Source organism: Silurus aristotelis, assembly GCF_946808225.1.
Source record: "Silurus aristotelis genome assembly, chromosome: 11".
Classification (NCBI taxonomy): domain Eukaryota; kingdom Metazoa; phylum Chordata; class Actinopteri; order Siluriformes; family Siluridae; genus Silurus; species Silurus aristotelis.
In genome coordinates, this window is record NC_139584.1 from 15992415 (window position 1) to 16017475 (window position 25061).

The 25061-nt window shown below is 36.3% G+C and overlaps 1 protein-coding gene across 2 annotated transcripts in view; it reads right to left on the bottom strand.

Annotated features, from left to right (window-relative positions):
- Positions 1 to 16473, bottom strand: part of efna5b (ephrin-A5b) — an 85119-nt gene extending 68646 nt beyond the window's left edge. The window contains exon 1 of one of the 2 annotated variants that reach the window (XM_083554618.1): positions 15228 to 16473. In XM_083554618.1, the coding sequence (XP_083410744.1) occupies positions 15228 to 15352 (125 nt within the window). In that variant the 5' untranslated portion in view covers positions 15353 to 16473. The remainder of the gene's footprint in view (positions 1 to 15227) is intronic. The other variant, XM_083554619.1, reaches the window with a different exon arrangement.
- Positions 16474 to 25061: the final 8588 nt, after the last annotated feature.

Sequence of the window (25061 nt, forward strand, 5' to 3'; positions counted from 1 at the left end):
GCAATAATGAGAGATTGGCAAGGCAAAGGGAAAGCCCACAGCCTAATGCTAAACACTGTCTGGATTTTAAAGTGTAATTAGGGAGTAACGAACAATCATCCTAACTGTGTGTGTGTGTGTGTGTGTGTGTGTGTGTGTGTGTGTGTGTGTGTGTGTGCAGCCAATGCCATCTACACATTTGCTCAGCTTAAAGACAGAGGAGCTGTCCAGTGGGTGTGCGCTTGTGAAGTGTAATTGCTTAATTCCTATTGATTACAAAAAAAAACTGCTTAGTTTTCAAAGTAAGTTTTCTGTGTGAGTTACAGTCATTTTACTCTTCTAAAAATTGTTCAGTAAAGGAATCAACCCTTTTTATCGGTCCTCCTCTCATAGTCTACACAAACACATTCTGATTTAAGGGGTTACTCTGAGGCTGTGGCAGTGCAGCATAGCCGCACATTGTCGTTCTGTCTTTTCATTCAGGGGAATGAGTGACAGCAGCTCTGTGACATGTAAAAGAGCAGCGACAAACATAAGTTTGAGAGGCAATTTGCTTGTCTTTGGCCATGGAGAGGATCTAATAAAAAGCCAAGCTTAAAGGACAAGAAAAGTAAGAGGTGAAACCCCTCAAAAGCCAGACGGGAAGGGACGAGCCACCATATTAAAATAATACAGCGTAGGTCTAAAAAGCATTCTGAACTAGTAAGTATAAAGCATGCTTTGTATTATCTGAGAAAAAATACACAAGAAACCTAGAACACAAACAACCATATCAATTGTATCATGAAATTCATCTTTTCCCTAACCGTACATTGACATTAACATTAAAGTATATTTATGATCACAGAAAAATGGTTCCAACTGACAAGACATGTGAGCACCCCTAAAGAGCACCCCACCCTCCAGATTTGCCAAGCAACTAATATATCCCTCTTTCATAGATAATTACTCACAGCAGGAAAAAAATGCATTTCCTTAATGATGAGCCTTTGGAACACACTAAAGGACATGGACGGCAGGAGACGGGCATGGCTCCATGCCTCCCACCAGATGGTGTGTAATCTGGATAGAGACTGGGGTCACAAAGCACATGTTGCCATCAGCCTCTGAACACACCCATAAAAAAAAAAAGAAACAGTCAAGACTTCATTCACTTGCCTTCAATTTTTCCTCACCTGAAAGGAATTAAGGCCAATGTGTAGCAATGACATGGAGCAATGGAATATAGGTTTGATAGCTTTTTTTCATTTAAATTCCACCCAAATATGTTCTACATTTCACAGAAGACTGCCTACAGTATGTATGTGTTCTATTTGCGTGACTCATTTACCAACTCATTAGCAGATCCCTTCAACAGATGTTTATGTAAGACAAGGAACAACTGAGCTCCATTTGAACTGAGCTGCAGCCTCTGGCAGGACGATCCAGGCTCCCTGGTTAACATAGCAAATCGCTAAAATAACAATGATTTGATGCGAGCACATCCCTCTGGTTTTGCACTTGATCTCTTCATTCATTCTACAAACTTCTAATGTAGATATTTGCCATGCTATCTCCTGAACTAGGAACAAAGAGAGGTTACAAGAAAAATGCTCTTAGAGATAAACGGAAAAAACATCATCTACTATATTTGAAGCAACATCTAATATTCCTATCTTCCATTTTGGCCTCCAGAAAATGCACTTTGCTTGTGTGTACGGCCAGTTCTAACCTTTTCTGCCAGTTTTCTGACAAGATCACATTCGTTATGTTTGCTGTTTTTTTAATGGAAGGGAAGTTCACTCTTCTCTGCTCCTTTCACTCTCATTTCATGCTGTTTCATATCATCGTTCATGATCATCTCAGGGTCGCAGGGATGCTCAGGTGCTGCAAAATCTTTTCTCACTTTTGTGAAGAAGAAGAAGAAGTGATGCTTATATATCTCTAAAGATTCCTTGGTGTAGTGCATTTAATAATAGTGTTCCATTTGATCATGGAATAGCTTTTAAAAAAAATGCTTTTTTTTTTTATTTGCTTTGCTTATTATATGTTATCTATGTTTTTTGGACTGTTGTGCTATTAACACAAATTAATTTTAACGGCACTAATTTTATAACGCACGATTAATGCAGCACGCAACCCTCCCCAATTTATCCGGGCTTGGGACCGGCACTGAGAGTGGCTGGGGATGGTTCCCTGACCGGGGAACGAACCCGGGTCGCAGCGGTGAGAGCGCTGCATCTTAACCACTAGACCACCAGGGGACCCACGTCTCTGTTTGACTATTTTTATTAAAAATTGAAATAAATAAATAAATAAATAAATAAATAAATAAATAACACATACAAAAGAGGCGAAATTAAAACCTTCAACGCAACACACATTTATTCATGATGTCCTTTGTTTATTTAGATATTAAAAATAAAATAAGCTCCACCAAAAAATTATATTTAATCACTAAACATTTGTTTTACTAATGCGCCAAGTCTCAAATCAAGCACTAAAATCCGTCAAGGTGCACACGTCTGGCAATTAAAATCGTCCGTGTGGAAACAACAAAAGTTCCGTTTGGTGTCCTGATGATTTACATTTTTCACAAAAAATAAACATACGTTTGCATAAAGCATCCATAGTTGTCCATGCCCCTGTTGGTTAGAGTATTAAAAACTTTATAATAATCAAATTAATGTACATTTAGAACAGATAAAATTGTGCGATTAAGATGCGATTAATAACAAGCTAACTCATAACAATCATGGGATTAATAGCGATTGAATATTTTAATTGATTGATTGTTGTAGTATTTCAATTTGCATTGAATTACTGAATCACCCACACTGATATTAATAGACTTTGATACACATTTCTTTTTTTTTTTACATCACTTTCTCTTTTGCTCTGACACAGTGTCCATTCTTCATTCCTTCTCCCCTTTCTTTAATTTCTAAAAAATTAAAAATAAACTAAAACTGCAACAAAGCAAATGGTTAAAACAATCAAAGATAACAGTCCCAAAGGTAACACTTTATTTTTATAAAATCCACATGAACCACCAGTGAAGGAGATGTAAGATTGGGGTGACTGTGAGATCAGCTTCCACTTACAGTATTATTGCCTTAACTGGGTGCAGTTCAAAGACAGCTGAAAAAAAATCACAAAGGTTATGCTGGCCTGCTTCTGTAATGTCTCTCAATCTTATACGGCCAGCATCAAACAGCATGTGAGGGCCTTTAATTAAACCTAAACAGTAGCATCAGTCTAGCTTAACTGTAAACACATTTTGTGTGATTTTGCTTCTCAAACCCTATAAAATGTACATTTTTAGGCAGTATTGCAAGAGCAACACTCTTTGTCTATTCATTTATTTTACATTGTGGATGCTATATTGATTGACCATTCAGAGAAGCAGGTAATGACACAGGAGTGTTTAAACAAGGAAGAACAAAGGAAATCAATTTGTCCTTCCTTAATGGTGCACCTTTTTCATGCAAAAGAAGGGACTGTGATTCAGTGCATCTGTCAGCACCTAAAACCTTTGATGCCAAGTGATCATTAAAGGCAGCTTCTTTTTTTAGCTCACTAGTCATTGCACATTAAAAAGTTATCAGTGAATATAGCTTGATTTCTACTATGTGGCTGGTGTTAAAAATGTGTGGATGAAGTCATGTAAAGCGAACCACACCACCAAAGCCTAGGATAAAATAAAGAACTTCTAATAGTTGGTAAAAATCTGCACTGTGCCCAAGCGATATTCTGAAAACTCACAATCATAGACAAAGGAGGTGTTCCATTTCCCGCCATGGCAACACAAAGTGGCAGAAGCAGCATGTTTCTCATTGGATTCTGTTTGCTATATGGATGGGCGAATCATTTAGAAGGCGGTGCTTTTTGGTTAGTGAAGGGCTTCAGCATTGCGTGCCAAGAGCCATCAGGGGAAATCTCAATGGGGAAAAAACTCGACACCATGTGATCACATTAACCCCCTCCTTCCCTGGACGACAGGCACTTATCAGCGAGCTGTGGCCCTCCACCATCCCCCAAAAGTCAGCCATCATTGTACTGTAAACTCAAGCAAGCATGAGAGAAGGTCTGGTGACGGCCATGAAATGTGGCGTGAAATTCAGGAAGGGAGAAACGAAAAAATCCGCAGCCGCAAAAACTGTTTCTCTTTTACCTTCTACAAAAGTTTTTTTATAGTATATAAATATTCATATAGATATATACACCGTTTGTTACATACATTTTTATATGATAGTATGATAATAAAGCCTTTAGTTTATTTCCATAAATGAGCCATAAATAATCTAGTATGACAATATATGAATTTGTGATTAAAACTATAATATAAAAAGTTCAACATTTACTTATATACTAGGTAAGATAAATTGCCATATTACATATTACATTGTATACAATAAAAACAAATGAATTACATTTAAAGGCCAAAAGAAATTATAATTCAAAACACTTTCAGCCTGTACAATGTAAATAAATACACTTGGGGAAGCACAGGGAGGAGAATTTCTTCAATTACCATCACAGCAAGCGCGGGAAAAATAATCCATAACTACTCGAGGCTTTTTAATTTCCATTGCTGCACACTGGACTTAAGATAGACAGGCGTACAGACGGGTGGCCATGCAAGACGAGGTCTCAGGTTTTACGTAGTCTGAATTAGGCTGAGAAATTTGACTAGGTTCCATACTGACTTGCTAATGTGTTAGATATACTGTAGGGATGAATGATATTTAATAGCCATCTAATAAATTGCTAAAATTATAGTCTGCAATATATATTTCATCATGTAAACTAAAAGAATAGAGTTACAAATTCATAAGTAACTACAACATATGTAATAATTTATACTCTAACCAACATGGGCAATAATTAAAAAAAATTGTGTTTTTTAAAAACATAAAATATAAACCAAAAGGAAATCTACTATAATTACTATTATATAAAAGTAATGGATTAGTAACAATTAGTAATTAGTAACATATTAGTAAAAATACTGAACATAGCTGTGACAAGAGTCACTTAAAGCACTTGGTGATTTGACTGACTCATGAAGGCGCTCAAAGTGCACTTATAAATCCTTTTTATACATGTCCTGGACAGGCAGAGGCTAATGCTTCCATCAAATGGCTTTATGACTATATCGAAGGGACTCAACATACCATAAAAGCATCATAAAAAGTCCGTTTGACCATAGTGCTTTCCCTGGATGGCCTAATTGCACAGTCAGACTACCTCAGATGTACCTTAGTGCTTCATAAAAAAATCACATTATTTCATTTAATTGGTTGTGCTTTTAGCTTCTTTTTTTTTTGTAAAAATAAATAAAAAAAATGTTTGTCTTATTTTGGCTATAATTATATTGCATATGAGCCCAATCATACTACAAACATACAGTAAAAAGTTTAAAACTTTTAAGTTATAAAGCTTATAAAATCTAAATAAATCTCTTGTATAAAAATAATATAAATGTACTGATAATGCATGTGTTAAATTATTTTAGTTAAAAATATAAATAAAAATGATAAATATGTCATTATGACTATCTTATATTTTTCCATAGCTGCATAATTTGACATAGCATAGGTTTGTATTTGTTAAACTTGGAAATTAAGATTTAAAAAATTTGGTTTAACCGTGCTACTTCCGCACACAGAGGGGTAACCAAATATTAATGGCCTTAGTTGGAAGTGATAAAGAAGAAGTTTTTTTTATTTTATTTTTTTAAATATGAGATGCTAGGATGAATTCACCCAGAAAATCTCTGGTCTGGGAAAGCACCGGCTTTTATAAAATGAGTGTTCGTCAAAGGAAGGTGTAAAAAACGTAACTAAAGGGAAATAGAATAATCACAGGGTTTGAGATTTCATTCCAGAATTAGACAAAAAGAAAATAAGAGAAAGGACCTCACTTTTCAGTCAGTAAATTGTTGTTTTTAGCTAGTCAATTACAGTTTGTTATTTATTAATTTGATAAATAGCTGATTTCATACAAAATAATATAGTGTGTATATATACACAGTATATATATATATATATATATATATATATATATATATATATATATATATATATATATATATATATATATATATACACATTTATAAACATTTATATTATATATATATATATATATATATATATATATATATATATATATATATATATAATTAATATTATTTTTTCCCCCTCAAATAGCTGACATTTTTTAACAATATATGTAACAATGAAATATTTATATATAATCTAGAAAAATCTAGAAGAAAGTAATGCTACGGAAAATATGAACAAAAATCCCTTCACTGTGACCATGTGGGCTTAGAGGAAGCTTTAAAATAAAAAAATAAAGAAGAGAGAATGCTCTAATTAATAACAGCTATTTGGAGGCATTGAACTCATAGTCCTCTCCAGTTGCGTCTTTCTAAATCATCAGGGAGAGAACATTCTGGCTCAGCTCAGTGTCAGCCCTTGTTAGGGTCAGTGCTGTGTATGATCCACTGCACGCTATCCTAGCCAGTGTTCTCCTCTCACCATTGGCCCCTACTGAGACCGCTCTACGCCTACCTGCACTTTCGCTTCCCATTACTTCTGCTATTCTAAGTTTTCCACTTCTGAGCACCATCAATTATGCGCTAAAATAACACTGAGGCCCTGGCCAGCTGATTTGACATAAAGGCCGATTATGGCCGTGAATAATTTAGACACCTTCGTGCCATGTAGCTCTCACTCGCAATACTGTAGAAAGGCTTTTTACTACCATTGTACTTCTAAGGCCATAATGTGCGAATGTACAGCACCGCCATTAGTCCCTCACCAAAATCCAGCCAGGAGGCTGAGGCTTAGTGTTGGATGAGTCCAAGTTTCTCTACTGTTATTGAGAAACTATGGAAAAACTGACACCGGCCAAAGAATGTTACACAACACCAAGGTTTCCTAACTCATAAATGCAAAAAACAGGCATTAAAAGTGGTTCTATATGTTTAAAAATATTTTAAGACTTTAGAAAAACGTTCCACAATACAATTCAATTCTCCGTGAGAATGCAGCATTTTTAAAATAGTGGCAGTGCAGGATATGAAAATATTAACCATGGCACATTAACCACACAACAAATAACTTAAGCCCCAAGGGTTTTACGTGGCCACTTTATGCCAACATGGCGGCCATGACCTCCTTCCTTCTGTGTTGCGTGAGAAGGTTTGCTAGCACAGCCTGTGTGTTAGATCACAAACAGGTTTTAATATTTCATCTGCACCACCCTTAACTCTTCTAACTATCCAACCCCATCCATCTCTCTAAAATCTAATCTGATCTGAGCAGTCTTAAACAAGAAAATGCTTTCTCCCTTCTTATTATTAAAATATATATGTATATAAAGTATATATAAAGATGCACCACCACAGTGTGCCACGTTTAAAGTGTATATTGTTCTCTGGACATCAAACAAAGTTCTTGCTATTTATTGCAATTTAAATGTAAGTCAACTGATTGGATATTGCTATAGGTGCAAGATCCAGACCTGATTTATGTGACAAACAGGAGTCTTTGTATGACATACAGCTTTTGAGAAATGGGTGATTTCTTCTGGATGTTCGCCGAAAGACAGCACAGGTCTCATGAAGATAAAATGCTGTCATACAGTATGTAGCAGGTGAGCAGAAAGCTGTTACAACTTTTTCGCCAAACACTATTCAGTACATTTATTGCTCTTTGCTTCTGACGTATGAAAGATCAGTTCATCTTAAAAAAAAAGAAATGTGTAAAAAGGAACAGCAGCTGCAATTTACAGCTGTGGCTTTCATTTTGATACCAAATAACTTATTTTTCACAGGTTTTCCTATTCCTTTTGGCAACATCCTTATAACATTAAAAAAAAAAAAAAGACTGGAAAGTTACTGATGGTACACAGCAGATTATAATATTATTTTAGTATGACTCACCATACATTTGCTTTGATTTGCTGCCAGTTCTAAGCTCAGTACATTTTAGACTTTAATTTAAGCTTGAAAAATCACCACAACCCATCAGATGTGGAATAAAACTCGACCTGCCACGTTGCCATTTTCGCACTAGAAAAAAATGTATCCATATTTTTTTTTCCATATTGGGTCAGTCTTAAAGCTCAGGAGAATGTAAAACTGACTGTCATCAAGTTGATCTATCTCTCTCTCTCTCTCTCTCTCTCTCTCTCTCTCTCTCTTTATCTATCTCTCTCTCTTCAGCTTTAAACCACTGTCCCTCCAGCAGTGTAGCCAAATTAAGCACCTCACTAATAAGACACTCTAAAATACCCCCATAGAGTATATTACAAAAATGTGAAGGGACAGCCATCAATGATTATAATAGAGAGACAGACAGAGGCTGGCCTCTTTTTTTCTCAACTTAACTCTTAATAAGGTGCGAGGAAAGAAGCCAAAAAGAAAAAAGATTTTAAAGGCAAAGTTTAAAAAAAGATTTTATATGAAGAGACTCTACTTTGAAAGAAATAAGGATCAAAATAATTAAACAGACTACAATGTAAATAGAAAGAGCATTTAAGGATGCCCAAAACATGTATTTATAATATAAAAAACAAACATTCCAGAAACCAGACTTTCTTATTTATCAAAGCATTATGCACACTGCAGCACAGTATCCTGGCCAATGCTTATCACCTATATTTAACCCAGGAGCTTAAAGCACTTCAGGGTTCTTCCTCAGAGTTAGTCTCATTAGGTATCTAAACTAATGAATGTGAATACTGAAAGTCAGCAGACGGGTTACTGAAATGGGAAGGGGGTAAGACAGGACAGAGGAGATTTTCTTACAGGACAAATAGCTGAAGGGTTTTTAAGCTTATTAGTGACTTCACAGCATTACCTCTTAAATGTGGGGGTAAAGAGGAAACATGGGGGGTTAGGAGGAAACTTGGGGGTCTGAATCTCAAGATTTCAGGGACCCTACTGTCAAAGAGACTAAATAAACAAGCTGCAGTCAGTCCCAGTTAGAAAAAAAAAAAGATGAATACTAGTATTTGAAGTCAGTGCTGGTGCTACAAAATCTACTGATTGTCCAGTCAACCTAGTAAAATAACAACTTCAGTCATATCACTTACCGTTAAATATTCACTTCAGAAAGAGGTGCATGTCTTTAAAAAATGGCAGCCAGCAAGTAATTCTGTAAGACATGTATCCTCTTTCCTCTGCCATGGGAAACAGCAGACTTAAACAATATAAGGCAATATATCCAAAAAGATATCATCTTAATTCCTCTGTACTACTGTACATTCAACATGCCCATGCATGCTTTCATTTAGTCGGGTTATTCGTGAGCCTTTAGCTGTAGAACTTGTTTTATAATAATAAAAAATTAAAAGGTATTATCACTATAAAATCAGGGGGGCTAAATAGTAGAAATATTTTAAAAAACAAGCATTGATCGATCAACTTCCTACCTGCTGTCACTCCTAAAAAGCTAAAAAATTGCTGAATCCATTAAAAATGCCCTTCCATAATAACCTGGGCTTATACTGTGTGATTCTATTAGTTGTACATTGTATATGTTTCCATACCTCACCTGAATGCCACACCTTCCTTTAAAAACCTGGCCATCTTCCCACAACTTCTATATCCACTGCAGGCAAAAGCCTCTACCTTCCACTGTGCCCTCTTTTGCAACATTACAAGCAATTGTGGGAGTCCTTCTCTATTCAGTAATTTCCCCATCCAAGCACAAACCCCCACCCCTGCCCCTACACCTCCCTTCTATTTCTTTAAATACATGCATACTTTCGACCCGGGCAGCGGAGAGGAGACGGAGAAAGGGGAACAATGCTGGTCTTTCAGGCCGACAGAAGGATAGAGTGAGGAAGAGAGGAACCGGGCGCTGGTGTGTGGGAGCCCAGTCAATATTTACAGCACGTTTGGAAGTGAGCCGCTTTGGAGCAAGCTACACTTTACATCCAGCAATGTGAGTTTATTTAGCACTTCCCACTCTGTCCATCACAGAAAAAAATTAGTAAGATAACGGGCTTAATATGAATGAAAAATAAACCAGTGCACTTTGTTCGTTGTATCTCTGAGAGAGGTTGAATTGAGATTTTGCAGCAAATATTGTAACAGCAACATCCTAAACCAATCATTCTGCTGCTCAAATGTGGGTCTAAAAAAGTTTAATTATAAAATGGTTTCTGAGTATATATTGGACATTTTAACAGAATTTCTTATTTAAGTGTAAAAGCATAAATGTAAAATGTCATGGCTGCAGCATATGTGTCTAATAAAATTTATTTATGGCTGAACATTGCCGATTCAATTATGGTGTGAACTATTGGTCTGAAGTGTTTGTAGCTGAGAAATATTGTTAATAAACTTACAAAATGTGTTTTTCTTTACACATGGAGGTGTTTTTTTTGTTGTTGTTGTTGTTTTTGCATTTGTCCCTTTCATTTTACTAAATAACTTGTCATATTCAGTTCCATTTAACAAAATGGGAAATTATATTTCTGTGTTCACGTTATTGTCAATAAAACTCATTGAGGGTTTTCATTAATTAAATAATAATCATAATCATATCACAGATATTTTAACAGCAGCCCCCAAGTCCAGACCAGTAAGTAAGAAATAAGAAATATATATTTATTCTGAAGAACAATAAGGACCAATAAACCAATTAACACCAGAAAAATGTATAAATAAGTATGACTGAGCTTTTAAGGTGTCTGTTACAATATGATCATCTACCGCATTTCTAAGCATAACTAAATAGTTAAAAGTCTAATTCTGTTAGTTCTCATATGTATAATAGGAAAATGACATATGTATGTACAAATTCAGATTAGAAATATTTTTTTACTGTTGACCTAATGTATGAACTATTTACCATGACAATAAATTTTCAGCTGCGAACAGTGCAATAATCTTCAACATCAAACACATAAACGGTTCAAAGTTACCACAAAAAAATTTAAAACAAAAAAGAAATCTATTCTCCCTATAGTTTGAAGCAAATCAGACATGATAAAAGGAAAAGCAGCTGCAGTCCTCCAACGTTTGTTCATGTGAAACTAATCCTGAGCAGGCGAAAAGTCGACTCCCGTCCCAACTACCACACGGCGATGGATACACATCAGCCAACTATACACTGATTAACCGACTTTACCATCAAAGAAATCATCAAACTTGCATTCTATTTCCTAAAAAATAAATTTTTCATATCTTGCAAATTTTTCCTTTGCATTTTAGGTACGTAAACTATTTTATTATTTTTTTACAAAGAGTTTATTTTCCTATAATGCCTCCAGCCTTATACCATTGTATTAAATATTTTACATGTGAAAGCTTAAAAACTTTTTTTAATTTTTTTTTATTCATAGTGTTGTATTATTTCAGCTGCAAAAGAATCAGTTGCAGTTTATTTTTATTCCCATTATTAATGAAAACTTAAAATAGCACAACTGGAATATCATATAAAATATGGCAAAGAACAGAGATGGACCAAACCTCAAAATAGAAGTAGTGCAAGATCTTATAATTAGAAAGCCAGTATCAGTATCGGGCTGATAGCACCAAAATAAAAAATAAAAAGACAGACTTAATATCAGAGAAAATATATTGAATATTGGATCTGTTACCAAACAGCAATTATTGAAATTGGAATAGAAATAGTATTTTGTTTGGAAATTAATTGCATATAAAAGTTTGAATATAAAGAGACTGCTTTATCTTTTGTTATGATTGATTTTAATATATTTACATTTTACAATAAAAAAACCCCCGAAACTTTAGGATTTATGACATTTTAGAGTGAAAATGACTTGTGCGCGAGAGTTGAACTGTGAAATGCTACAGTAAAAAAATAAAAAGAGTTTTCAAGAAAACAGATGGGCATCAAATATTAATACAGGCTTCATTAATAACAGAAACAAAAGTTGTGTCCTGCTATTTCTGATGCAGGCTGATTATGTTACCAGGTAAAAAATTATAGTAATAATGTTTTTATTATTACACACACTTGGTCGTTTACTGTTAAATATTTTAGTTTGTAGAACTTTTTATATGTAAGTTATTTAAAGAGTAATTTTGCAGTAAACTAGCTGCATGACTAAATGTATAATTATTCAAATTATATTATTTTGTGCTAAGCAACTACGCCATTTAAATTAAGTTATTAATTTGGATCAGGTTTAGGTTCTTTCGCTCTCACATAAGCTATGAAAGATATGGTGGGAAAAAGCCATTGTTTGGGCAAAGGACAGCATTGTGTCAGATAGCAGATCACCTTGACACAAAGAAAAAAAAAACACTGAGACAAACAGAATATTATTTGTACTTAAAAAGTGCTGCTCTTTCTGTGTGCATTTTAATAAAAGGGATTTTTTCATTATATTTTGAGGGCCATAAACACATTGAAAATATTTTCTTCATACATAAAATGAACTAATCTATCACTGGACCTTCACAGACCATTCTCACAAGCAACCACACAAACACATTATGGCTGAATGCATGTTGCTGCCGTGTGAACATATGACCCCTGTGTTCAGTTCCTTGGTGGTTGTGAAACGCAGCCAAAAGGCTGAGACAGAGGTAAAGTAAAATCATATTCATTAATTTTCTCAGCCCAGCATGGTGTTGGGAACCAGAGAGAGTCACAGCAAATAGGGAGGAAAAAAGAGGATGAGAGGGGGGGGAGGGGAGTAAGGAGGGAGAGTGTGATTGCTTCTAACCCTCTTCACCGGGCACTTCTTTAGCATGGGAAAAGTCCAAAAATGCGTCCCTTCTCTACAGCCATTAAGAATAGCAGTGGGAATCAGCTGAGTAATTAAAGTGGTTAGCAGTTCAGCTCTGCAGCAGAGGTGTGAGAATACAAAGCCAGCACCTGGAGAGCGGCAACAAGGTGAAGGCCAAAAACGGCTTGACTAATAATAGATTTCAGAGTATTTGAATTCACGAGAGCTGTTTAAAACATTGTTATAATTAGAATAAACCACCAAAATGGTGGATTTAATACTCATATTCTACATATTAAGGACACCAGAGACAGACAGACAGACACAATAAGACCCATACAGAGGCACGTATTCTTTTGGTCCGCTCCTTAGACTGTACAGTCACGCTCATGAGTCACTTGTGTGTATAAGCTTGTATCCCTCCCAAACCAAAAACTAAAACGTGTTGCTGTAGTGTATGCAAATATGATAGCACTTAATCATTGTTCAGACTTCTTCCTCTGTGTTACTGATCTACTGAACAGTAGGAAAACCTAATATCTGGAGTATAAAAAAGTAAAAAGTATTTGCCAGACAAATAGTTATGTACAAATCGCACAGTAATGCATGATTATTATTATTATTATTATTATTATTATTATTATTATTATTACTATCATTCAGCTTTCTAAATAAGCTACTGTACTTGCCAGCACATCTGGAGTGAATTGGGTTTTTTTCTCAATAGGGCCGCCAGTCAAATGGGCTGAAAAATGTAGACTCTAATGAAAGTGTGTCTATCAGCATAATGTATCAGATTAAACTTGACTTTGCGTTGCTGTGTTTGAACAAAGTGGGGCATAAATAAACACTGCTCAAGAACGGGAGACTTGCTGACCACTACACTCAAGCAAGGGCACACACACACACACACACACACACACACAAACTCACAGGGGCAATATAAGAATATTATATGCATTGTGATTATCTAAGCAAATTTAAAGGTTTTTTTTATATTACAGCCACTTAAAAAATATCAGTAGTAGATTAAAAGTTAAATGTTTTAAACACTAAAAAAGCGAAACTTTTTCATTCTCTTTGGCATTGAAAGTTATGTCAAAACCTTTCAACTTACAGGCTGACAGTTTAAATGATTGGAATAATTCCTAACATATTGTTCTAAACTAACTTGAAATAAACAAGATTTCATATTTAATAATGAGACATTAATTAGCAGGAGGCTTTACCTGGGATTAAGGCACTGTAACAGCATTAATGCGATATTATTATAGTTTGAAGTAGTTTGTTTTATCACAACAGGTATATGAGAAATGAAGCTTTAATTATTAATTTTTAAATACTAGTTTAGTGTTTACACTGGATATGGATAAGACTGTAGGGTGTACCGTTGCAGTCTCCTGACACTCAGCAAGTTTTTCATTCTAAAATAACTCATAGACATAAAAGCGCAATGATGAATATCAAAATCCAAATAATTATTTTACTTTTGGGAGATATTGATTTTCTGTGCAAAAAAAAAAGTTTTTTTGTTTCCTGTGCTTACTGTAGTCATGTAAACTAGCTCATTTCTAGTATATTTAAAATAATACAAAGATTAAGACATTGTTAAAAAAAAATGACAAAATTAAAACAATACTACACTAATTAATGAACGCTTCGCACCTAATTTCGTGTCCGATCCTGATGATGATAAGCAGTTTAGAAAACTGTTTACAAAAAGTAAACCTAAACTCGGCAATTATTTATATTGTTCATCCTTGATCAGAGTTGCCAAACAAAGTTTACAATGAGGATTCCTGCTAAAGATTTAAAATCATACTTTTTCTGCCCTTTTTCAGATCTGCTTACTATTTTATTAACACTTTATTAGAGAGATACCATTCATACTAAATACCCCGTGCTGAACAGAGCTGGGGTGAACTCAATGCAGGGTGTTTGAACATTAGTGAATTACATGAAAGTCATTAGTAGGAGTTTCAAATCCTCCTGAAATATCACAGTTTGATGTTCAGATGAATAAATGAGTGAATGAATCAATGTCTTTTTATACATCTAGGTGTATCTACTGTGCTTCTCTATTCTACATTGCTTAGAAAGCCACACACGCACACCGAGCAGGGACATGAGGCTTAAGAGAAATGAGCGTGGTGTGAAAATGTGCATCTCGGCGCATGTTGAACACTGATAACAGAATGGTGCATCTTGTGTTGATATTGTTGTTATTGAAGGAGAAGTCAAAGCACATGAGGCGCACAGCATTCAGCGCGCTCGGGCTTAAATGAATGAACAACACCTACGCGCATTCGGTGAACTGCTTCGGGTTTGAAAAGGCGCTAGTGCGAAAATAACTGCGCAAATGTCCACGAACTGCATCAAAGCTCAGACCCCACACATCTGTTTCTAGTTTCTCGGCAAATACCGGATACATTTTCATTTCCTCTAGTCGATCACGATTTCTTTTTATACCGAAAGTAAAAGTTTTGTTGCACGCCTTCAGTCCATCTTGTGGCTCCTGGACAGAAGAGAGAGGAAAGGCTTCTCACCTGGGGTTCGTGCGGTTCCAGTAGACAGCATAGCGGTCGGCCATCACCTTCGAGCTCGGCTCTTGGCTCATCACACACATCCACAGCAGCACACACACCAACAGCACCATTTCCACATGCAGCATCACTACAGCCAGAGATCTGTCTCGTATTCCTCTTCTCCAAAATCCAGCTGCGCTATCAGGTCTGTGGTTTTCGTTATTCGGCAGCTGGATTTTATTTTTACATCGGTGGCCTTGGTGTCTTTAGAGCACAGTGGGATTCGTAGAAACAAAGACAAACATAGAGTAGAATAAAAAATGTCCAGGACCTCCTGTTTAAAAAATTGAAAAGAAAGAAAGAAACCCTGCACTGTGCACACAGAAGAAAAGAAATGAGTGCTATAAAATGCACGGTAGCTTATTTATAAAAGTCGGTCACAGTCCATATGGGATGTCAGGCTTTGACTAAGTTCATCGGAGCGACCATCTCTCTCTCTCTCTCTCTCTCTCTCTCTCTCTCTCTCTCTCTCTCAGCAGCAGAGCACATGCACTTCCAAAGGCAGTGACAGCTCTTAAGAGCAACAAAAAAACCCGCACCTTGTGTAACACTATAGCAACCCTAAAAGCATGATTCGGTTTAAGCCAATGCGAGCGCGTCCCCTTTGTGCCGCTTGTTAGACACCGTGTCCTCACTAAAGCCTCAACTCGTGGTCGCTTCGCAGAAGGAGGAAAGAAAAAATCACAGGGCTGCGCGTCTTCCAGGAGGACGAGAAAGAGAAAAGCGGCGCCGCGCAGTAATCAGCGCTCTGGGATAACTTTTCAAATCGCTCCCGTGTCCTGTGGGCTGGAAAGTCAAGCTCGTTCTGGTGTCCCCAAAACACACACTCCAAAAAAAAAAAAGAAAAAACAAAAAAAAAGAGCCAACAACCGAAAAGTGGTGTCACGGAGGAGATGGGGAGGAGCCGCATGAGCCGCCTGAGAATCTATCAGCTCCGATCACACCCGAGGTCCGAATGCCATTCCTGCGCGTCATGCTAATCATCAGCCACGCAGCAGCTCGTTATTCAGCACCGTGCTTCTGCTCTCTCTCTCTCTCTCTCTCTCTCTCTCTCTCTCTCTCTCTCTCTCTCTCTCTCTTTCTTTCTCCCTCCGTGCGTGTGCGCGCGCGCGTGTGTGTATGGGGAAGGAGGAGGAGGAGGAGGAGGCAAAGCGACGGTCAGCTGGAAAGACTGATGAGAGATTCGGTTTCGGGAGAAGGAATAGCAGCAGCATTGGTCCAAATGAGAATGAGGAATTATCACAGGGAGAGGGAAATCTCTTCTCTAACCTTGACATAATTCAATTAATAAAAGGTGTACCAAGGAACGAAAGCTCTCGCTCTCTCTTTGTTGTTATGTACAATCTAAAGTCCAGTGGTTTCTGTGTTAGAGTTGCAAGGCCAATCATTATTTTAATGAGGCAAATTTATAATTATTTTAAGATCCCTCCATCCAGCATACTAAGTGAGCGGATATGCTGTCTTTAATTTTAATTAGCCTTAAAAGATCGGTGAGATTTTTTCCCCCCGATGCTTTGCTCTGTGTTTTTTTAGCCTCACAGTGGAATTTCTATGCATATTCAGTGCACTAAATGTTGAATTACACAAGAGGCTCTTAACCCCAATCTCTGGACTCCGTCTGCTGTACATTTTTTGTTGTTTTCCTCGCTCTGAAAAATACGCTTGATTGTGCCAAGCAAGTGATCTAAGCAACAGGAAGTAGAGAATGCATGCCCACCTACGTACGCACAATTTCTCTGAAATATTTCACCATTATCTAACATAGCATACTGTTCCTGGTGCTGCTGTTGCACTTGTTGCTTCAGAAAGACGTCGATCTGCAGTGCGCATGCGCGCCCGTGCGCCTCCTTGCGGAAGTGTGAAGAGGTGACACGTGAGCACAGCAGAACTCGAACGTTATTGCGATACAACTTTTATTAAACATAAAATAACCAACTGCCTATTGTGTAGGTCCCCTATGTGCGACTCCACGTGACTTCTTAAAGGTCTTCTGTGGAATCTGGCACCAAGTCTTTTGCAGCACATCTCTCATCCTGTAAATTAACATATGTGGCCTCCATGAATCCGACTTGTTTGTTCATCACATCCCACAGATGTTTGATTGGATTGGGATATGGAAAATTTGGAGGCCAAGTCAACAGTTCAGTGTGCTTCAAGAAGACACTGTCTTTAGGGATCACTGCTGTTTTGAAAGGGTGTACTTGCAACAATGTTTGATTCCCAGCAGAACATTGCCCAGAGCATCACACTACATCCATCAGCTTTCCTAGGTAACTAGCACATACACACACCCAGCTGTTCACATGATGCAAAAAAAAAACCATGACCACTAACTTCCATTGCTCCATGTCCAGTTCTGATGCTCAGGTGGCTACTGTAGGTGCTTTAGGTGGTGGACAGGGGTCAGCATGGCCACTCTGCTCTGTAGCTTCACAGATACCATCTAAATTCTCTGCTGCTACAGGCTCATATGAATCAAGTGGTAATGCGCTGTGTAATCTGACACCATTTCTAGCCTTTTTGGCACCCAAGGTGAGATTCATATTGCCCCCCATGACCCATGCCCCCCAACACCATATTGCCCCCATCATTGCTAGTATGTAAACATATACTGTATACTAAACTTAAACAGAAAAACAGGTAAATAATTGAAATGAGCAAAGGCGGTGGTGGGACAGGGGGCGCTCACTGCCGCCCCTCCAGCTGGTTGCACCCTAGTTGATCGCCTATTTTGCCTATGCCTAGAAATGGTGCTGTAGTTATTAATGAGCTGGTGGTCCATCCATGGACCACTTTTTATATGTACTAGCTACTGCATACCTGGACCATCTCAAAACGCATGCTGTTTTGGACGTGCTCTGACCCAGTCATCTAGTCATTACAATTTGGCCCTTGTCAATGTCACTCCCAGGCTAATTTGAAAAACTAACTGTTCAATTGCCACCTAATATTTACCAGTCTTTTGACAGTGCCACTGTAATAAGATAATCAGTGTTATTTACTTCATCTGTCAGTGGTTTCTATTTGATGGCTGTTCAGTGTATATTATACAAGAAAAAAAAACTCGGAATAAATAAACTTCTATAATGTCTATGCAAGACAATATGTACACAGACCAAGCTCTGAAATGTTTTTCAACACCTTTAACACTTTGAATTATTGTTGAATTGTTTTGTTTAAAGGCTGCCTGGGTGTTTAAATGGAAGTGAATTCAGTGGATATAAAATGTCAGAGGTTAAAGATATTTAGAAGAGTTACTTAGTTTCCACTGCATTGCATTGGATATAGCCACAAGTAATAATTAAAGCTTTTTTTTTTTTTTTACTTAAGCTTGCAAGGTAGAGTTTAAGAAATCTTAAACATAGTATATGCTTTGTGTTTTGGACCTCAGGATGTTGGTGTACATTAATGTCCCTTAATTATAGCCTGCACCATTCCTCCTCCTCCACTCCACTCCAGCCAACAGAAGCAGGGGGATGTATGAGATCATCACACCGACGCGTTCATTGCAGTTTTTTCCAAGGCCAGAAGTTTGTATTGTATTTTTTTGTACCTTTTTTTTGCCAAAAAGTAGGTTTCATGAAAATACTTTGAAGTAATATTTCCATTCGAAACTTATGCTTGGGCCATGAAAACCTACAGGAGACAGGCAGTGAAATTTGTAATATTAACCTGGGCCAAATGTCTTACAATGAAAATTAAATTGCTTGAAGATAAAAACATTGTGACATTCATATTTTATGTTTTATGATATTTTATTATTGAATTTTTAAATCAATGTGCATTTGCATTTGAACACTGGTTCTCAGCACCATATTTATATGCATAACCATTGATCTGCAGTCAAATCTTTTCTTACACATTTCTCATAGATCAGTTTGTATCTGTTTTAAATTAAATAAGTATGGAACTGCAAATATTATTTGATCAGAAAAGCTGGAATTCACAACCATGCATAACCTGTAAGAAAGCAGCATTCCCTCAATTTTTTTTGATATATTGAAAATAAGGGAAAACTGTAAAATGTAGGCATTCTTGCTTTAAAAATTATGTAACACACTTAAAGGAATGTGCAGTGATATTGTGGAGTAGGGATATTGGACACTGTTCAACTGACATTGAAATCCCTGTCTGATCTAGTCCCTACTGCCACATTCAGGACTCCCTATGCCAGCTATAGAGGATCACTTATCGTTGCAATGCCCCAAGTCAGATCTGCTGGTGATCATTTGTATACAAATCACAGGCCATGCTGTAGTGCTGCCTTTGCCAAGACAATGGAGTCATTGTGAAAGAGGATCTGGGTGGCACTTCTGCACATGGCCCTGCAGTGCACTGAGACATAGGCAAACACAAACATACGCGTGCACCATGTACCCAAGCCAAATAGCTCAACACAACCCAAGACAACACAATGCCGGAATGTCGGAAGCCTCACATTTTGAATTTTCTGCTGTGCTTTCCATTGATTGTTTCATGTAAATGATTAATGGACAGGATGGCAGAAAAAACAATGGAGGGTTTACAGCCCATAAAGTGACCCTCTGGATATTGCTTCATACAAGTAAGGCTGCAGAGACAAATATACTAGTACTACCCCAATGCTGTTAAAGAGCAAGCAAATTATACAATGACAGTCACGTTCTCATATCTGTTTAGAGAATGTTGTTCAGCACATTGAATTTTAAACAAGTACATAACTATTACAAACACTAAAACTGAAAGTGTAATTATTTTAAAAAGACCGCACAAGCAATTATCCATGTGAGTTTCCTAAAATATAAATATTATAGTATCTAATTATTCTTATATTCCACAGTGTACAGACAGTTGGAATCTTTCCAATCACTTCACCATCAGATATTCTTTCTCAGAAAGTGTCTGCTTGTGCTCATTTCAGCTAAAGGCAGGGCTCCAATGTTTTAAATCCTCTGCTTCCACTTTACCTTTATTGGATACATACATATATATACATATATAAATATATATATATATATATATATATATATATATATATATATATATATATATATATATATATATATATATATATATATATATATATACTGTATATACAATACAAATGCACCATATGCATATATGGAGGATTTGGAATGTATTCAGACCCTTCTCACTTTAAAAAATTTTATGTTGCAGCCTGATATTACAATCATTCAAATTGATTTATTTTTCTCATTAATCTACACTCTGTGCCCCATAATGATGAAATGAAAACAGAATTCTCGAAATATCTGTAATTTTTTTAAATGGAAAAAAAAAAAGAAATATCACATGTGCATAAGTATATTCTTCCCTTTACTCAGTTCTTAGTTGAAGCACCTTTGGCAGCAATTACAGCCTCATGTCTTTTTGTGTATGATGCAGCATGCTTTGCACACATGAATTTTAGGTTTTCTAACCATACTTCAAAGAAAATCCTCTCAAGCTGACTCAGGTTGGATGGGACACTTTCAGTGGATAGACACTTTCAGGTCTCTCCAAAAGGCTCTGGCCACTCTAGGACATTCACAGAGTCATCCCTAAGCTACTCCTCTGTTGTCTTGATTGTGTGCTTAGGGTTGTTTTGCACTGACTCGGGAGTGCAGTTTGCTTCTGATCGTCATCACTGCACCCCGCAGCATTGTATATCTGCTTCAAATGGACATTTGGTGCAACCCAGATGAGGATGGGTTCCCTCTTGAGTCTGGTTCCTCTCAAGGTTTCTTCCTTATGCCATCTCGGGGAGTTTTTCCTTGCCACAGTTGCTCATCAGGGACAAACATACTTACAAAAAACATATTTACGTTTAATCACCACATTATCTGTGTAAAGCTGCTTTGAGACAATGTTCATTGTTAAAAGCGCTATACAAATAAAAATGAATTGAATTGAATTGAATTGAATTGAATTGAATTGAATTGAATTGTTTTCATGTAAGAAGTTGAATCTTCGGCCCAGTGTGAGGTCCTGAACGCTATGGAACATGTTTTAATTGAGGATATCTCTGTTCTTTGCTCCATTCAGCTTTCCCTTAACCCAGGTTAGTTGCCCATTCTCTGCTGCATGAACAAACACCTCATAACAATGTGCTGCCACCATCATGCTTCACTGTTGTGCCGCAGATGATGAGCAGTGTCTGGTTTCCTTGCCCTTCTCTCCTGATTGCTCAGTTTGGCCGAGGAACCAGCTCTTGGAATAGTTCTAGTTGTGCCAAACTTCTTCCATTTAAAAATTATGGAGGCTACTGTGCCTTTGGAAATCTTCAGTGCAGCAGAATTTTTTTGTAACCTTTCCCAGATCTGTGACTTCTAACAATCCTATCTCCGAGCTCTTCAGGCAGTTCCTTTGACCTTGTGGCTTGGTTTTTGCTTTGATATGATATTTATAGAAAGGTTTTTACCTTTCCAAATAATGTCTACACAATCCAGTCGACTCAGTCAAGGTGTAGAAACATCCCAGAAATTACATGCACCTGAGTTAATTTTCAAGTGCTGATGCAAAGGCTCTAAATACTTATTAACCTGTAATATTTAAGTTTGTCTTCCTGTGGGCTCACCACCTGCAGGAGGGACCGTAAGGGATGGTGCTGTGAGGATTGGGCAGCAGTCGAAGGCAGGGGCCTGCTTAGACTGCTGCCCCCGTGACCCGAATTACGGATAAGCGGGAGAAAATGAATGAATGAATGAAGGATTTCAGTTTGTTAGATTTTTTTGGTAAAAAAAAAAATGCACAGACTTTTCTAGAATTAAGTTTTTCACTTTGTTATTATGGGGTACTAAGTGTAGATTAATAAGAAACATTTTTATTTGAATAATTGTTGTATCATTGCAACATAATAAAATAAAAAATATATATACAGAATATATATTTATTTTTAGTATATATATATATATATATATATATATATATATATATATATATATATATATATATATATATATATATATATATATATATTGAAATTCAAGAAGCAACTAAGACTTACATGCTACACCAGAAGAAGTTGTATGGTTAGTCTATAGTTGTGAATGTGGCAGAAAATCGAAAACATGTTCTAATTGGATATGTTTGCTCAGACACTCCTTTCTGCTGAATGTTGAAATTGAAGAGGCATGCGCAACAGCTGTTAGACCTCTTTTTTGTGCTGTGCAAGAAAGAAAAACTACTTTTGTTTGGCATATATGACAAAGTGTTTCAACAGAACCAATACAACTTTTAAAGTGCATATATATATATATATATATATATATATATATATATATATATATATATATATATATATATATATATATATATATATATATATATACATACACACACACACCACCATTGTATAATTAACACCTTCATAGATTTTCTGGATCCAAGAAAACAGCATTAGGGATTTCCCCTTTTCCCTCGTTTTTGCCATTATTACTTGTTTCCCCTAAAGGCATGGGCTCTATAAAAGAAAAAGAGGGGGTTTTGATGTCATAAAGTTTATTACATATTGCTAATTACAATTTGTCCTCTGACTTTATTTCTGATGTTCATACCAGTCAGCAACAGTAGCTATACACATCTTGAGATTATGCAGTCTTTATTAGGACCTCAGCGAGTGTGAATGAAACTGCATGGCTGATCCTGCTGAGCACATGTATTAACTCATGTCAGTGTTTACAGCTGCTCCATGTCAGCACTACACATTGGCCCTTAGAGGCACAGATATCATTTCTCTCCATTTAATACAATCTCACTGGACTCATCTGCTACTTTCACAAGCAAGTCTTGCTTTATGCCCACAGTGCAGTCCCTTTGCAGTCTAAATGCTTACTTGGCCTGGAATAATGGAGTTTGATTCTGTATGTCAGCTCATGATGCATGGAAAGGGATTACCATTGTACTCATTATGCAACTGAGCTTCTCCAGCTGCTTACACTCCTTACTGCTGACCCCTGGGTGTGTACACGGGAGAAAGCCAGAGAGAGAGACAGCAAGATTGTTATATGTAATATGAAGTGGAGCAAAGTGTAAATGGATTACATACTACTGAATTATGTATACTTGTTGGACACTGCTGAGAGAATAGCAAATTAATTCTTAATTTAAAAAGGAATGTATTAAGTCAGATACATTCACATAAAGTATGTATAGGTGTATAGGAGGCCGCAATTGTGGTACAGGTACAAACAAGTCTTCAGATATAAATGACATGAGACAAACAAAGAGAACTTTTGATATATATTTACAGGATTTAATCATTCCTTTTTAATGATTTCCTGTTCAAAGTCCTGATGGTTTAAATTAAGCTACTAGCTTGATACAATTTGGAAAATAGAACCAACTATATAGGTTAGTTTTGGAAAATATAATGGCAAAAATATCTGTTTTAACAGCAATTATTAAAGTGATGTAGCTGTAGCTGTGAAATGAATTTTAGGAACTGTTTTAGCCAGAATTCACAGATGAAGCGGACAGTGCTGGCATTTTTGGCCACTTCCACGTTTCGAACTGTAGCATAAAAATAGGGTGAAAGAATTTGTAAAATGAAAAAACATTCAATTTTTAATTACATATCATCTTGGGTTTGCAAAACTGTAGTTGCAATTGTATTCATTAGCTTGTATTTTCGTAATCAGCTTTTCAGCTGATTATACTACCCTTCATGGTGGATTTAATTAGACATCTTGACTAGTAAGATCTGCAGTATCAAAGGAAGAGAGGTTATCTTGACTGGTCTTGCTATTATCACAAATCCTCTTAAAAAATGTACAAACAGGCGCTGCTATATTACCATTCTATCTTCCTTAAATAAATGATCCAGCCAATTGGACTAGGTTTATAAGTGACCCCATTCAAAGTAGGCGAGCAAAAGAATATTAGCTTTTATTGCAGTTCTTCTCAAAGAAAAATAACCTTTAATTAATAAAAATTTAGACTTCTCACAGTGACTACGACTCAGTGATAAACTATCTAATGCCTTGCCTTGGTTAAAACATGGAATTAAAACAATACATCATTGATCAAAAGCAAATAACATACAAATGTAATTATAGTGGAATATTGTTATAATTTTATTCTATAGTATTTCATAATACTGTCAGCAGAATACTGATAACCTTCATTAGTTTTCACATTATGACCATTTGAAGGCAGCACAGTGTGATGTCTAGGGCCAAGCTTCAAGCACTTCAAGCACATTTTGGTCTGATAGGATCAGTGCTTCTTCATACATTCTTCATACATACTTCATCTCCTGCATATCTGTAACTCCACACCCCTTTAAAGTGAGAGCATTAAAATGCTTTTAATTGGCCAAGACAAACACCTTACAGATATCAAGGTAGACTTTGAAAATACCATTCCCTGGTTATTTTTCTATACTCTTGCTCTTTAAGCTTGTGCAGGAAGGTATGTCATTATTTAACCCTAGTTTGTGCATTTTTTTACACACCTAAGTGTTCCTGGGTCAAGTAGACCTGCTGCATTCTTTGAATTTAAAAACATGTAATTATATTAGGTTATGCACAAATGCTCGTCAAATGTTTACCCCATCTCATTTACAAGCAGTTCAAACACAATATGTGTTAAAAATTTAAATGATAGTTACTTTATTGTGATTGGATAGCATGGAAACTCAAATAAATAAATAAAAACAAGGTAATTAAATACACACAAGAATTGCACATGATTATATTGTTTTTTAATATTGAGAAATAAATATTGCATATTGATATTGAACCACAGGGGATATATTAGACATTTATAAGTGCAGGTAACACAATGTACAGTAGTGTTTTAATGCTTTCTATTATT